This window comes from Aplosporella prunicola (assembly GCF_010093885.1).
Source record: "Aplosporella prunicola CBS 121167 unplaced genomic scaffold K452scaffold_42, whole genome shotgun sequence".
Taxonomy (NCBI): Eukaryota; Fungi; Ascomycota; class Dothideomycetes; order Botryosphaeriales; family Aplosporellaceae; genus Aplosporella; species Aplosporella prunicola.
In genome coordinates this window covers 1-13,829 of record NW_022983570.1, presented here as the reverse complement: position 1 = coordinate 13,829, position 13,829 = coordinate 1, and the positions used below count along the sequence as shown (strand labels likewise).

The 13,829-nt window shown below is 55.1% G+C and overlaps 5 protein-coding genes across 5 annotated transcripts; 3 read left to right on the top strand and 2 right to left on the bottom strand.

The window, feature by feature from the left end:
- Nucleotides 1-145: 145 nt before the first annotated feature.
- Nucleotides 146-5,538, bottom strand: K452DRAFT_322282 (uncharacterized protein). The gene is made up of 3 exons (XM_033544486.1): nucleotides 4,688-5,538; nucleotides 1,443-4,639; nucleotides 146-1,396 (listed from the first exon to the last, which is right to left on the bottom strand). The coding sequence occupies exons 1-3, from the start codon at nucleotides 5,138-5,140 to the stop codon at nucleotides 442-444; spliced, it is 4,605 nt and encodes a 1,534-aa protein (XP_033392342.1). The 5' UTR covers nucleotides 5,141-5,538; the 3' UTR covers nucleotides 146-441.
- On the top strand, nucleotides 5,422-5,994 carry K452DRAFT_312994 (uncharacterized protein; the record flags this gene model as incomplete). The annotated part of the gene is made up of 1 exon (XM_033543613.1): nucleotides 5,422-5,994. The coding sequence occupies one exon, from the start codon at nucleotides 5,422-5,424 to the stop codon at nucleotides 5,992-5,994; it is 573 nt and encodes a 190-aa protein (XP_033392341.1).
- Nucleotides 5,995-6,562: 568 nt separating this feature from the next.
- On the top strand, nucleotides 6,563-9,328 carry K452DRAFT_127589 (uncharacterized protein). Its single transcript, XM_033535253.1, has 5 exons — nucleotides 6,563-7,811; nucleotides 7,865-8,149; nucleotides 8,196-8,262; nucleotides 8,309-8,462; nucleotides 8,510-9,328. Exons 1-5 carry the CDS (start codon nucleotides 6,800-6,802, stop codon nucleotides 9,194-9,196), a joined length of 2,205 nt encoding a protein of 734 aa, XP_033392340.1. The 5' UTR covers nucleotides 6,563-6,799; the 3' UTR covers nucleotides 9,197-9,328.
- K452DRAFT_292222 (uncharacterized protein) lies at nucleotides 9,297-10,748 on the bottom strand. The gene is made up of 3 exons (XM_033541330.1): nucleotides 9,949-10,748; nucleotides 9,726-9,891; nucleotides 9,297-9,590 (listed from the first exon to the last, which is right to left on the bottom strand). Exons 1-3 carry the CDS (start codon nucleotides 10,348-10,350, stop codon nucleotides 9,484-9,486), a joined length of 675 nt encoding a protein of 224 aa, XP_033392339.1. The 5' UTR covers nucleotides 10,351-10,748; the 3' UTR covers nucleotides 9,297-9,483.
- Nucleotides 10,749-11,958: 1,210 nt separating this feature from the next.
- On the top strand, nucleotides 11,959-12,811 carry K452DRAFT_237193 (uncharacterized protein; the record flags this gene model as incomplete). Its single annotated transcript, XM_033537565.1, has 3 exons — nucleotides 11,959-12,216; nucleotides 12,327-12,461; nucleotides 12,518-12,811. 3 exons carry the CDS (start codon nucleotides 11,959-11,961, stop codon nucleotides 12,809-12,811), a joined length of 687 nt encoding a protein of 228 aa, XP_033392338.1.
- Between the last annotated feature and the right edge of the window lie 1,018 nt (nucleotides 12,812-13,829).

The following is a 13,829-nucleotide window of genomic DNA, read 5'->3' as shown; positions in this document are numbered from 1 at the left end:
TCACTCGCTCCAGATGTACATCAATCAGTTATACTCACTATTACTATTATTTAATATAGCCTCTATCTTGATTAGGTTTGGCATGTTTACTAGAAAAGCGGATAGCGTCTGGCGGATAAATCCAGGCACTGCCGAGTCAGCAACTGCAGTAAAAATACTTTATTGCCGTCTATGCAACCATGAGCAATCCGAACGGATGCTAATGCAAAGAACTCATCGAAAAGGTAGAGCAGAATGCAAGGTACCGGAAACAAAGAGCAAAGGCCAACCGTGGTATACTCAATACGCCTCAAACTCCCGATTAAAAGCATAGTCGGGAGCTTTTAAACCCGTCTGCAAAACTTCCAGCGAAACAAACGAAACCGAACGCCTCAGATGATAAACGCATTCAGACATGTACAGCTTCTTGGTATCGTGTCCGGCCAAAGCCACAGACCTTCACTACCGCGCAACCCCAATATCAACTGCCTCAACGTCCTTTGTTGAATAACTGCTCTCCAACCTGCTTAACCTTGCGGCAGAAGTAAAATCAGAATTGGCCTCAAAGCTAGCTCGCATGGGCCGATCCATCGAATGCCTTGCACGTTCAAACGACGGTCGAGGACGCTCGCCCGATCGTCGAGGGGGATCAACCTGAACCGAGAGTCGCTGCGGGTTCTGCGGCGGCTGCTGCGGCTGCTGCTGCTGCTGATCATGCCAAGAATAGCTATGCCTGGTGCAGTTGGTGCTGTCGCTGCCGTTTTGACTTCTTGCGTTATGCGTCGTTGCGGTGGGGGCTACTGATGGAGGGTAAATAGGCCGTTCGTCGTCGGGACCGTTGTAACTGGAAACGGTATTGCGATCCTGCTTACCAGGCTTGGAGATTTCCGAGGACGAAAGCGAGTCCAGCTTTTCCGGTTCAGGCGGCGGCGGAGGAGGAATGAACGTATCAGTCCTCTTCAGGTAGTCAAACTTGCCTTGAATGACCTGCTCTCGGATAATGTCCACATCCATAGGGAAATAAACCTTCTGAAACGCCTTGAATGTGAACCTTGGGAGAAGACACATGACTGTAATGACCAAGGTTGCGGCCCAGAAGCTTAGTTGACCGTATACTTGTGGCGCGGCCTTGTAAAAAGTGAAGCCAGCAGTGAATGCGGTATAAATGCCGGTCCAAGTCCAGATGAGCAGGATACTGATGGCGATAATGAGCAGCATGAGCCAGTCCCACCTGAACGTGTTCATGAGAATGTAAAGGTTGACGACAATGACAGCCACACTGGCAATGTAGATGCCCATGCGCTTGTTGTCCGCCACATCCAAACCATTCTCACTAGCAAAGGTTGCCGGCGAAAAGAGAAGATAGACCATGAAGAAGACCATGAGGGATTGATAAAGACCGTCGATCATGTAGCCCCTACTGACGTCAGTAAAAACCAAACCACAAACATCGCAATACTAACCAGAACTTGCGTTGTGTCCATTCAAGACGCTCGATACCTCTCCTGTAGAGTTGCGGGACGGCCAGCGAGACTCTGTCATCAACATCCTGATCGAAAATACCCATGACAATGACTGGCAAGGAGGTAAATGCCAAGTTGTACATAATGACATAGGTGTAGTCGAAAATGTACGAGCAGTCAAAGTCAGAGTAGATCTGGTACCAGAACAAGGCCAACGTCCACACAATGTTCTTGTAGAAGAAGTTGGCAATGGTCTCCGCCAATCTGCGGTACGACCATCTTCCGTGAACGAGAACCAACCTTGTGAGGAAGCGAAACTGACCAATAGCATAATCCGAAGACATGACGGCAGATCTACCCTCCTCACCAGCGATACCGACACCAACGTGAGCTTCTTGAATCATAGCCACATCATTGGCACCGTCGCCAATGGAAAGAGTGTGACAATCGAGACCGTTTTTGACCATGTTAACAACGGCAGCCTTTTGACTCGGGCTGACACGACAGCAAAGAACGGATCTGCACTGCTTGCACAACAACAAAAACTTCTGCTTCAACGACTCGTCGAGAACCAACTTCAACGTATCTCCGTCGATGACGAGAGCGTGCGTCGGATCAGGAGGTTCGTGATTCTTTTTCGCTTCGGCGAGTTCTGCGTCGGATCCGGTCATGTTGAACGTAGCGAGATGCTTGTCGAGTTCCTTTTCTGCCGTGTCCAGGTTTTCATCTTCGATCTTGATGACGATGAGCTCCATTTCGTTGTCCAGCAGATTGCAAGAGAAACCAATGTTGATGGCGGTTTCGACCTTGTCACCCGTCAGAACCCAAAGCTTGATACCGGCCCTTCCCAAGAGAGAAATGGCATCCGGAACACCATCTTGAAGTCTATCCTCGATGGCGGTGCCTCCGAGGAGCATCAGATCCCGCTCCATGACATCGGAAACCTCTTCGAGCTTGGCTTCGCGATCGGTGACGGCCGCGGCAGCAATATCGTGTTCCTTGTTCCATGTTTGGTATTCCTCTTCCGTAAGCTCTTTCTGTGCAATGCAAAGGGTACGAAGACCTTCACGCGCAAACATTTCAAGATGCTCTGCCGTAACCTTGCGCAATTCAGACTGCTCGCCGCGCTTCAACCTGGAATAAATGATGCTGTCGGCGCCTTTGCAGAACAAGACAATCTTTCCATCCGGCATGCGAATGACAGCACTCATACGCTTGCGCGAAGAGTTGAACTCGAGCGTGTTCAAGACCGTGTATTTCCTCTCTTCACCCATGACACTCAAAATAATGTCGTCGCCGGATCGTCCAAGCACAGTAAATCCGCAATCACGCGCCGTGGAAACGAGCGCAGCTTCATCGGGAGACTGGGCCTTGAACTCAATCTTTGGCGGATCGCCAGGAGTCTTCTCAGTGATGACAGTGTGACATAGGGCCAAGGCAAGCATAAATTGGTCGTTTGCCCGTCTTTGCTCCTCACCAGCTTCGCCGTTAAGATCTGCGACAAAGTCAGGAGCGACAAATGTCACATTCTCGTCGCGCAAATAGGGATTGTCGTGCTGCTTGCGCAGCAGATCCAGCATTCTAACGCGGTCTTGTGCGATTTGCTCGTGAGCTCGGGCGGATTCCTCCTCAACGTTGATACCTTGCCTGCGCTGCATACCAGCCTGAGCTTCAGTGTAGGCTTCACCATACGGAACACCGTTGATGGTCGCTTTCTTAAACTCCATGACGTTTTGGGTTAGGGTACCGGTTTTGTCAGAGAAAATGTACTCGATTTGACCAACGTCGTCGGAAATGTTCCAGGACTTGGGTGTGCATGGATAGTCGAGCCTCTCGTAGTACATGGCCGCGTCATTGTAGATGAAAACTGCCTGGATGGTCCGGATGATTTCGAGGGTAATGTAGAGCGAGATGGGAACCAAGTTCTGGAACAGGATGACGGCAGCCCAAAAGGTGATGAAACCCGACACGGCCGGACTTCCACCATAGGTACCAAAATCAAAGTAGTCCAAAGAGTTCCCGCCTTGTGCCCAGGTCACGCCTTCAACGATACCCGAGACGAGACACATGAAGAAAAGGATGATGAAGTTGTAAATGACGTTCCAGTTCAGGTCCTTGGAGATCTTGGCCCGCTTGGTAGGAGTGATACCGGAATTCAACATAATCTTGGTCTCTTCACCGGTGAAGACAACCACACCAAGGATCCATTCCGTGTTCCGGAGACTGCATCCACGCAGAAGAAGATTGTTGATGGTGATCGGTTCCGCCATTTCCGTTCCGGCACCGTTAGGATCCTTCGCATCGCGTTGGGTCCAGCGAGCGACTCCGTTGTACGCGTACAAATTGGCATGCGGCGCTTCGCTTTGGATGACGAATTCGGCCTTTTCGCAATGACGAGCATGTTGCACCTGTAATCCGGCATGGAGAGCTTGACGGACCTTCAAGTTGGTCTCTCCGTCCAGGTTCTTCGTTTCGACGTAGCAAGCTCCATCGGTATCGGAGGTGGATAGAACCACGATATCGGCGGGAATCTGTTCGTCGTTATACAAACGCACAAAGTCTCCAACTTGAACATTCTTCCAGCTGTCCTTCTTAAATCTAGCCTTGTCCGGACTTGATCGGTAAGGATTAAGCAGACTTCCATAAAACCGTTGATGTACGTCGGGCGCAGCGGCCTTTTCGGATGTCGGACCAGCAAGGACGGCAGGCTGTCCATCAACGTCAAGGGTATCATCACCTCGTTCGCCTTGACCAGGGAGAGGAGACGGAACGGGCGTCATCTGAATCGCGTCGTCACCGGGTGATGGGCCGTCGTCGCTCCTTGCGGACGCAAACGAGCGTCTGTTGATCATGGCGGACGCGCGTCGCGTGTCGATGGATGGTCTTGACTCGTCAAGCGTCCTTTCGGCAAAATCCTTGCCTTTTTTATTATTCTTGCTCTTCTTGTAAAGCTTCCACAAGGCGACAATGGCCCTGGTGTTTGCTTTCTTGAACCTGCGCCACAAGGAGACGTTGTCCTCCGAGGTGTTGACATTGTCAAAGTCGACGAGGCGATGGACGGGAGCGTTGTTGAGTTCGTTGTCGAGGACGGTTCGGCGCCAATCTTCAATGGCATCCTTGATGGCGGTGACAACGATAATGACGATCAACGGGACAGCATTAAGACCTGGGTTAGAGGCACCGAAGATGGAAAAGGCCTGGAGAGTTCTTAGTCGATCGTACCCTCAAGACTAAAGGAAACTTACGCCGAGAATAATGATAAAAGCGAAGTAAATGTTCGCAATGTTGTGGAATTGATAGTACAAGTTCTTGGGCACGAAACTGAGGGGCGTGTATTTGGCGGTCCGAATCTTGTTTCGTTGGTACATAACGAGCGGATGGCCCTCCTCGTCTCTGGCCGAACGAGGCAGCGGTTGGTTGAAGTAGATGGTCCTTCCCGCCTCCGCCTCATCTCCGCCCGCGTCGGAGTGCGCGTGGTCGTCGGGCGGGGGCGGAGCGTCTTTGTCTTCATCGTCTTCTGGCAAGCCAGCTTCCACCTTCTTCTCGCTGCCGCCCGAGCCAATGCGCCGATGCAGACGGCCTATGACGGAGGCGCGCTTGCGCTCGCCCTTTGGCCCTTGCTCGCGGTGGGTAGCCCATCGGATTCGCTTGACCGGGTTCGACACCTCGTTCTCCTCCTCGTAGGGTTGGAGCGCCATTGCGGCGGGCGGGGACGGTTGACGCCAGGTGTCGGGGTGGATGGAGGGAGCTGCGGCGATGGGCCGGCCTCAGCCGGGAAGGACGGGGGCGTCGCAAAATGCCAGGCGGACTCGGGTAGGGGGACGAGGGAGGGCGCTTGGTGTCGCTGGCGAGTATCCGGGGATATAGAGAGGTGAAAGGGAGGGAACGAAAGGCGGAGGACAGATTCACGACGGGATTCGGTTAGGCCGGAGACAAGGGCAGGCGGATGCTGTAAGCAGACAGAATCTGCGGCGGAGGAATGTCGTCACGGCCGGGGGCGGGTCCGGCGGATCGAGGAGCGAGGCCGTGGTCGGGCGGAGAAAGAGAGCAAGAGGTCGCGATGGTGTTTGCGAGCGGCGGCACTGGTACGGCTTTTGCACAGCTCGGAGGAGGATGTTCGGATTGCCGCTGTATAACGCAGCCCAACCCAAAAAGCCGAGCCTCCGAGGGCGGGCGCATGAAGCACGTATGCGCGTTATTTTTGTCAATTCCTGACACGCCAACGCCTCGCTCCTCTGCCCGCCGCCCTGCCCGTACTGCCCACGCCCGCCCAGGCGATGAACGCTACCCGGCCGACGCCTGGCCAAGGAGCCTGCAAAACAACGCATCGCCAGCGCGCTCAGGGATGCGAAGGGCTCAGCACGCGCCCCGAAGATTAGATGAAGATCTGAGCGCGGTGGGGGCCGCTGCTTCATTGTGTCATGAAACGAGGCTTCGTGGAAGATCTGGCGGCGAATCGTTCGTCCAGCTCCTCCTTTCCCAATGGGCCGCCGATCAGATGGGCCCCGACGCTCCTGTAAGCTCGTCAACGGCCGCCTTTGTTAGGGGCTGAGGACGAGCTGCGTCAGCGACCTGCTGCTCGGCCGGCGCACCAAACCGTCCTTCCGGACCCCGGATCCGGGATCTCGCAGGATCGCAGCCCGCAGCCTCAAATCAAACTGCAAGGCCCCTCGGCCGTACTGTTGTAGCTTTGTACACCTCACCGACAAGACAATATAACTCGGTGAGAAAATCCCCTACGCCATTGCCTGAACGTGCCTCCCGATCAGCGGCATTGCCACCATCTCACGAGAGACAAGCTGCATGGAACAAACATCAAAAATACACACGTAGCTCCCGTCAGCCGCCGGCTCGCGCGACTGCAGGCTCCCGACGTCGCTGACGGCATGCTTAGCCAATCTTAGTTGGTTGCCACCACCCGTCGTTAGCCTGACGCGCTAAGGGAGATGGGCTGGATAGGTCTCGGAGGTGAGAGTACCTGTAGGCTGCGCTGCAACGGCCACTTTCGCGTGTAGAGAAAAAAAGAGGCATTTTGCTCTGGGAGCGAGCAATAGACGACCGCAGATCAATATATTCGTCCCGCTGCGCTCCGTCGGCGCGCGCTGTGATGCTCCCTCACGTGGCCGCGCGACAAAAGTTCGCGCGTCGTTGACCGCGAAGCCCGGGCCCGTCTCAAACGCAGCGCCCGCCCGCCGCCAGTACCGCTCCTCAGCCATCATTCACCGTCATGAAGCGCAATGGGAACATTACCGACTTTTTCAAACCCTTCACCCAACCCAAAGACAAGCGGGCGCCCTCTGAAGAATTTCGCGACGCCCTCTTCTCCCACGGCGGCACAGGTCTGAACAACACCCATCATGCCCGTGACGACTGATCCCAACCCGCCTCGCCCAGGCTCTGATAAGAGACCCCTATGGCCCGTAGGCACTTCGCGCCCGGGTCCAAACGCCTGGTTGCTGGCGCGCGACGCACCGCGGCCGGCTCTGCCACCGAATGGCGTGACGCGTGAAACGTCCACGCCCGCCATACCCAGGAAGCCTGAATCCTCTTCCGCAGATACCAGAAATGCGCATTTGCGCACTGATCCGCGTCCGACGTCCGTTGTGCACGACAAGATCCCCGTCGAGCCGTCATCCGCAAACGCGCCTTCACCCCCCGCCGTATCACAACCTTCCAATGAATCTCCGAACCACCAATTTACCCAAATCTCGCATACCCATTCAAAACCAGACTCCCCACCACCTTCATCATTTAACACGTCCATATCGTCTCTCCCGCCGCCGTCTCAAACTTCCACAACATCAAGTAGCAAACGCGTATTCAAAAATGGTGTGGAGATTGTGCGAACATCGGACAGCGAAGAAGAGTCTGACGACGAGCTTGAAGATTTGGGTACCTTGTTGGCAAAGACTCGAAAGCGGCCTGCTCCCGACTCCAACCAATCCGCGGTGAAATCGCAAAAGACGGGATCTAACCATGACATGAGAACCCGTGGGAGGCGAGGGCAAGGAGCATCGTCATTCTTACCCCCGCCGCCAAAGTACAAGCATTCTCTGGCATCCCTTGTCGAACGTGCACATAGCCATACGGAAGCGACAAGGAGAATCACCGAAACAAAGGCCAAGTTAAAGGAGGCAGAGGAAAAAGATAAAGAAGAAAAAGAGGCCGGTCCAACAAAAGAGATTGTAGCTTCAGCTCTAGACGGCAGTGAGGATGGACGAAAGCTATTAAATGCTTTGCTGCGGACAGAAGTACTCGAGACGAAGGCCGTGTGGCACTTTTTTGGTGCAAAAGCCTCGGAAAACTCGACCAGAAATGATCCTTTTCCGCGGCAGGAGCTGAGCAAAAGTTGGCATAGTCCGCTTAAAGGTATAAGAGTTGGTTTGTTCGAATTGAGTTGAATTACTAACTGGTGTGTTTAGATGTCACGACACGTGAATTTACCCTTCTATCTGACATTTTGCATAGTAAGATCGCCATGGAACCTTTGCCTGATGCGATAGTCTCATGGATATTCAATGAGATGTGCTTTTCTCCGAGAACGGATCTCACAAAGGCATATATGCAGATAGTGGCATTGCAGCCGTCTCAATTACGGAGGCTTCTTAGTTCGGAAAAGATTGTTGAGCTGTTTCGGCTCCTTGGTGCCAAGGAAGAAGCAACCCGACTTGGTGACACACTCACGCCACTAGAACAGAGCAGCAGAGGTCCGTATAGAATATCCTTCAGTGGATGTATGCTTACATTTGATAGATAAGAAAATACCACCCCCGGTAAGGCTACAATGGGTATTAAAGCTGCTACGTAATTATGCTACAATGCAAGTTTCCCCCAGTCTTTGCCATCTCTAGACTGACACTGGGTAGCATGACGGGTCCGGCACGAAAAACGGCACTCCTCAGTGTGCTGAGGTTAAGTATTGATGACAATGTGCACGAGTACGGCAACCTCCAAGAATTTGTCCTTTATACCACCAGCATCTTGATCGCGAGCATCCCTGATGACCGCGCCGAGTCAACGGTAGGAAGAAACCTTTAAACAATTCAAACCAGTACTGACAAGCCCAGCTCATAACAATATCCAAATCACTCTACAACACCATCAAACATCCCGTCCTGCAACAATACCTCATAACCTCCCTCCCCTACCAAACAACGCGCGAATCCCTCTTCCAGCGCAAACTCGCCCTCGCCTTCTTCCTCGAAACACCCAACCTCCTCAGCAAACCCCTCACCCAGTCCAAACTAATGATTGCGGTACTGATGCGGCTTCAAAAACCCGACTTCAAATTTGGGCCCACGACCAACTTCGCAATCATAACCGCACGCTTCACGCTGCTCTCGACGGCCCTCGACGCCGGTTTCAGCACGCTGAGCTTCATGCCCCTGGCCGCCAAAAGCAACTCCGACACCGCGAGCCGCGACGCCGCGCGCGCCGAGCAGACGGCCTTCGACCAGGCCGTCGACACCCTCGCCATGGCCGTCCGCCGCATCATGGCGCAGATCCGCGGCTCCGGCACCGCTAGCCTGCGCATGTCCGAGGCCAAGCAGGCCATGGAGCGCCTCGTGTACCGCCTCGACGCCGCCGTGCGCACCCGCGACCGCAGCGCGGGGGATGTGTTTGCGGGGCCTGCTGGGCCGGGCGCTGCGGCTCAAACCGAGCTTATGGCTAAGTGGATGGGCACCGCCGGGCCCGCTGCCGTGACGGGTCCTAGTCCGAGTTCCGGTGCTGGTGGGGCTTGTGATGCCGTGTGATTCGGAGCGGGTGGAGGCGGGTCGGTGGGCTTGGGGGCTATTTAGTTTTGGGGCGTTGGGGTAAGCCGCGAGGCGGTGTGCTCGCGTTTGCTTTTTTGCTTGATTGCGTGTCTGTCATTCTGTGTATCATCCTGAGTGATTCGACGTGCTGCTCAAGTCATGCCATGTATCAAGATTTGATTCGTATTGAGTTGTGTTCTTGGCAAGCCTCCGCCCAATATCTCGAGATTTCGAGGTAATCCTGCGGCTCCCAGAAGCGCAAAATAGATTTGCATAAAGTTCAAAGCTTAGATCCCGTCCATTCCGTTCTTCTCGTCGATGTGCCTGTACCTTGCCTGCTCCTGGCGATCCTTGAGTACCATTGTCACGCACAGCACAACAATGGCGTCAAGACCTGCATGAATGCATCACGTCAGCCCGAATGTTCACTAATATAAACTTCCAAAAGATGGGGGATTGGAGAGTAGAAACAGCGGTGAAATAAAAAGTAAGGGGACCAAAAGCAAAGACGAGACACGGAGACACATACCGACAGCACCAAACATGGCAGTGAAAATGACGTCCAAGTACTGGTTCGCGAAGCTGCTAAAGGGGCCGATGCATCCGCCTTTACGCGCGGCAACGAGCGTGGACGTGCAGGTCGAATCCTGAATGAATGGTGGCGAGGTGGGCGAGTCGTAGCCGCAGCAATTGAACTAGAACATCCATCAGTCCGCCGGCCGGTGAGTGGCTAGGTAGCACGAAGCACGCACCTTCTCCTGCAACAAACTTTGGGTAGCCTCCGACTCCTTCGCCCACACCGAGCCCAGCATGCTCCTGGTACGCAACGTCTCAATCCAAATGGCGGAGCCAATCGCGAGCGTGAAGACGCCGCAGAGGGTAACCATCCAGCCATGGGCTTTGAACCAGCCGCGGTTAGTGGGTATGAAGAAGCCCGGCAAACTTAGTGCAAACGCGATAAAGATAAATATGGCGTTCACGACAGCAGCCGTCAGCGGCGTCCGCTTCAGCAACAGATGCTGTGCTACCGAGTCCATGTCTGGATTTGCGCGGAGGTCCTTTTCGGACATGAGGGCAAAGCCGATGAGCAGGCCGCCGGTGAGGAGGAAAAGGACATCGCTGGCGAGGAAGGAGACGAGGATCTTGTTGGGCATGATTGAGGGCGGGAATGAGGGACGTGTAAATGAGGGAGGGTATGGGTTCGAGTTCGAGTGCAAGCAGATGAAATGCCGTTCAACGGTCTTCTTCAAAGCAGCAGGGAGTGTCGTCAAAGGTCGTTCGTTTGTAGTAGATGGTCGAAAGAGGGAAAGACGGAAAAAATCGAAGATGAAAAGACAGCCAACAGAATGCCTGCACTCTGACTGCTAGAATTATTACAATGTCTACTACGGTGACAGAGAAGAAGGACAGAGGAGAAGGAGAGAAAGAAAGAGAGAAAAGGAAAGCTGCGGCGTAAGAGGCATTCAAGAGGTCTCGCAGACGTCGGACGACGCGGGCAGTCGGACACGTAGGGTTTCAGGCGCGCGTCAAGCCGGGGGGTGTGATTGGCGGGTGCAAGTGGGAGGAAGCATTTTGCGAGAGGGAGTGGAGATGAGTAGGCTGGAGAGAGAGAGAGTGAGTGAGTGAGAGGGAGAAAGAGAGAGAGGTGTAGAAGATGGTGGTGGTTAGTAGTTTGTAGTCGTAGTGTTGAGGAAGGAGCACAGTTGGACCTAAGGAAGGTACGACCCCCGGCGAGAAGTCCTTCCTCTTTCGTCAGGTGCGACGCAACAAATCTCCAATCTCCGGCGGGCGGGGAAATTGGGCGAGTTGATTTTCTGCCCGTTTCACATGCCGAGGATGGGCCGCCGGCAAGCTCCGAAGCCCCAAAGTCGCGCCCCTCGGTCAGCTGACCCCGCTAGGCCTGCCCCAAAAGGCGGCCGCCTTCCTCCTCCGTCGTCGACTAAACCTCTTTCTGGCCAGCGCCCGAGCAGGCAGACAGCAGCAAAGCAAAGCAACAGGTAAGCGACGCCCCAATGCCCATCGTCCACCCGCCCGCCACGCATATCGCCCCCCCCGCCGAGCCCTGGAGCACCTTTGCTCGCTCGCCAGCCAGCCCGTCGCACACGGCCCACCCGCTGGCTGCTTGCGACCGCTGCTCCCCGCCCGCGCCCTCGCATTCCGGGCCTGGCTGAGAACGGCGTGTCTGCAGCCGGGCGGGCGAGGGTGCGACTCGACTCATGCTGACCGTGGCTCGCGCGCCCAGGATCGCGTTCTGCGCCGCCGGTTGGCTCGCCCAGCCCGTTCTCCACCCTCCGCCCACAAGAAACGAATACCGCCCTCCGTCCGGCTTTTCCCAATCTCTCACCCAACCTTTACCTCTCTGAGACACTTCTGCAAAATAAGTTCATCCCCGGTCGGTACAAGTCCAAAGGCAAAAGCCAAGCAGCCCAGCAGAACTCGGTATGGCCTCTTCCCTTCTGTGCAACCCGCACGCGCCCACCCCCGTGCATTCCCTTGCTTGCCTCGCCCGCCACCCGACCCGTTCGCTGTCTTTACCAGCAGCCTTGCCTGATCCATCCGTAACTGAACGCTTGCTTTAGGCTTGGTTCGCAAAACGCGCATTCGCTGTCCTGTCCCCTCGGTCCGCTCGACAAACCGCTTTCCCTCGGTCGGACTCGCTCCATCCACTCTCTGCTCTGTGACGGGTGTTGCATCCAAACAGGAAATCGCAATACAGTATTCCCAAATCAGTCACCTACTAGCCACCACCCCAACTTCACACCATGGCCAGCGAAATCACCGAGCACGACCAGCAGCAGTCGCCCTCTGCTCACGACGACGTCGCCAACAACGGCAATGGTGCCCTCGCCCAGGGCGACGCCAACCGCGGCACCAAGCGCCCTCGTCCCCAGGCCGACGACGACGACGATGACGACGACAAGCCCGGTCGCGAGAGGAGAAAGATCGAAATCAAGTTCATCCAGGACAAGTCGCGACGCCACATCACCTTCTCCAAGCGCAAGGCCGGCATCATGAAGAAGGTGAGCGCGCATTGACCCCGTCGCGCATCGTCGACGCGACACGATCGCGTCGACACCGCCCCCATTGTCCCGCATTGGACCCCAATTGACTGACGGCTTCTTTTTCGCAGGCCTACGAGCTTTCCGTCTTGACCGGCACCCAGGTCCTGCTTTTGGTGGTTTCCGAGACGGGCCTCGTCTACACGTTTACGACGCCAAAGCTCCAGCCCCTCGTCACCAAGCCTGAGGGCAAAAACCTCATCCAGGTAAGCAAGCGCATCGCCCCGCGCCTGCGTGCAGCATGTCGCTGACCCTACCGAAGGCCTGCCTGAACGCGCCCGAGCCTGCCACAAACGAGAATGGCGTCGACGGCGACAACGCCGTCGAGTCGCCCGAGGACACCCACGCGCAGGTGACCCGCGGCGCTCCGGGTATGCCACCCGCCCCCGGAATGCCCGGCGGCTACATGACGCCCGAGCAAGCGCAGGCGATGCAGTACCAGAACTACCTTCATCACCAATCCCAAGCTGCTGCCGGCCAGTATCCTATGCCGCCTCAAGCCGGCATGCCCAGGCACCCTCAACAATACCCTGGGCCGGACCAGAAGCTGGCTTAAGCGATGAGACGACACGTCACCACGAGGCACGCGGGGAAGATCCATACACATGAGGAGAGTTTGCTGGTTTCAAAAGGAAAATCGATACCCCAAATCCCATACGAAAGGTAATGGAGCAGACTTGGCTGCTGCTCGCTCGTATATACCGGGAATGTATCTGCTCAATGGGATGGGCGGGTGGCTTGCTGGTGTCTGGAGGAGTCCAATTTCTGGTGGACTGCTGGTTTCTTGTTCACGTTCTCCTCTCTCCCCTTCCCTTCAATGTCCTTCATTGCTCGGACAGTTGATGTTCGACGAGCCCATTGCATCGCAACCCCCCTTTGTTTCCTGATTTTCATCTTCACACAATCCGACGATGATGGTTTGACGGCGGAAATGACGCGGCAAACGTGGTCGATGGGACGGTGGCCGATGGGGCTTGGGGGAAGAGGGTTTGCTGTGCCTACACTTTTTTTTTATCATATCCACACGTTCTCGCACCAACAGCTCCCCGAGATTATGCGCGCGCGCGTTTTGCTTTTTTCTTATTCCCCTCTAAAACATACGATAATACCCCGGACGGTTTTGGCTTGCCAAAAGCCTGGTGGGAACGAAGTGTAAGAACGTGGTATGGGATTCATTTTCTTCTAACTTCTTTTGCGGCTGAGAGAGAAATGAAGCAATTCATCCCCTTTACAATATGGTTTCCCGTGCCGTGCTACCAAAGAATGATCCGCGACCGGAAGTGGATACAAGAGCGGTCGCTCACTGCCGTGCCCCAACAAAGTTGACATCCTAATTGCGGACACGCGCGTTGGGTCGTGATTGAAGGCGCATAGGGACGTCGACTAGGCGTCATCGACAGGCTCACCGCTAGGTACCACGGCAATGGTCAATGATGCAGCAGCGCAGCATCGCAGAGGCGCACGACCAAACAAACGCTCGACTGCTCTCCGCTCTCGCTCGCCTATGAGCTGATTCGGGCAGGAGGACAAACAGCAAGCAATCCAAAGGCGGTAATGTTTTTTTTTTTTTTTTT

Bases quoted from the DNA above. Each gene is read 5' to 3' on its own strand.
- K452DRAFT_322282 (XM_033544486.1), bottom strand. From the start codon at position 5,140: ATGGCGCTCCAACCCTACGAGGAGGAGAACGAGGTGTCGAACCCGGTC. The intron at 4,640-4,687 runs GTAAGTTTCCTT...AGAACTCTCCAG, and splicing joins CTTTTATCATTATTCTCGGC to GCCTTTTCCATCTTCGGTGC. The intron at 1,397-1,442 runs GTTAGTATTGCG...TGACGTCAGTAG, and splicing joins TGGACACAACGCAAGTTCTG to GGGCTACATGATCGACGGTC.
- K452DRAFT_127589 (XM_033535253.1), top strand. From the start codon at position 6,800: ATGCCCGTGACGACTGATCCCAACCCGCCTCGCCCAGGCTCTGATAAG. The intron at 7,812-7,864 runs GTATAAGAGTTG...TGGTGTGTTTAG, and splicing joins TTGGCATAGTCCGCTTAAAG to ATGTCACGACACGTGAATTT. The intron at 8,463-8,509 runs GTAGGAAGAAAC...TGACAAGCCCAG, and splicing joins ATGACCGCGCCGAGTCAACG to CTCATAACAATATCCAAATC.
- K452DRAFT_292222 (XM_033541330.1), bottom strand. From the start codon at position 10,350: ATGCCCAACAAGATCCTCGTCTCCTTCCTCGCCAGCGATGTCCTTTTC. The intron at 9,892-9,948 runs GTGCGTGCTTCG...TGGATGTTCTAG, and splicing joins AAAGTTTGTTGCAGGAGAAG to TTCAATTGCTGCGGCTACGA. The intron at 9,591-9,725 runs GTATGTGTCTCC...GCATTCATGCAG, and splicing joins TGCCATGTTTGGTGCTGTCG to GTCTTGACGCCATTGTTGTG.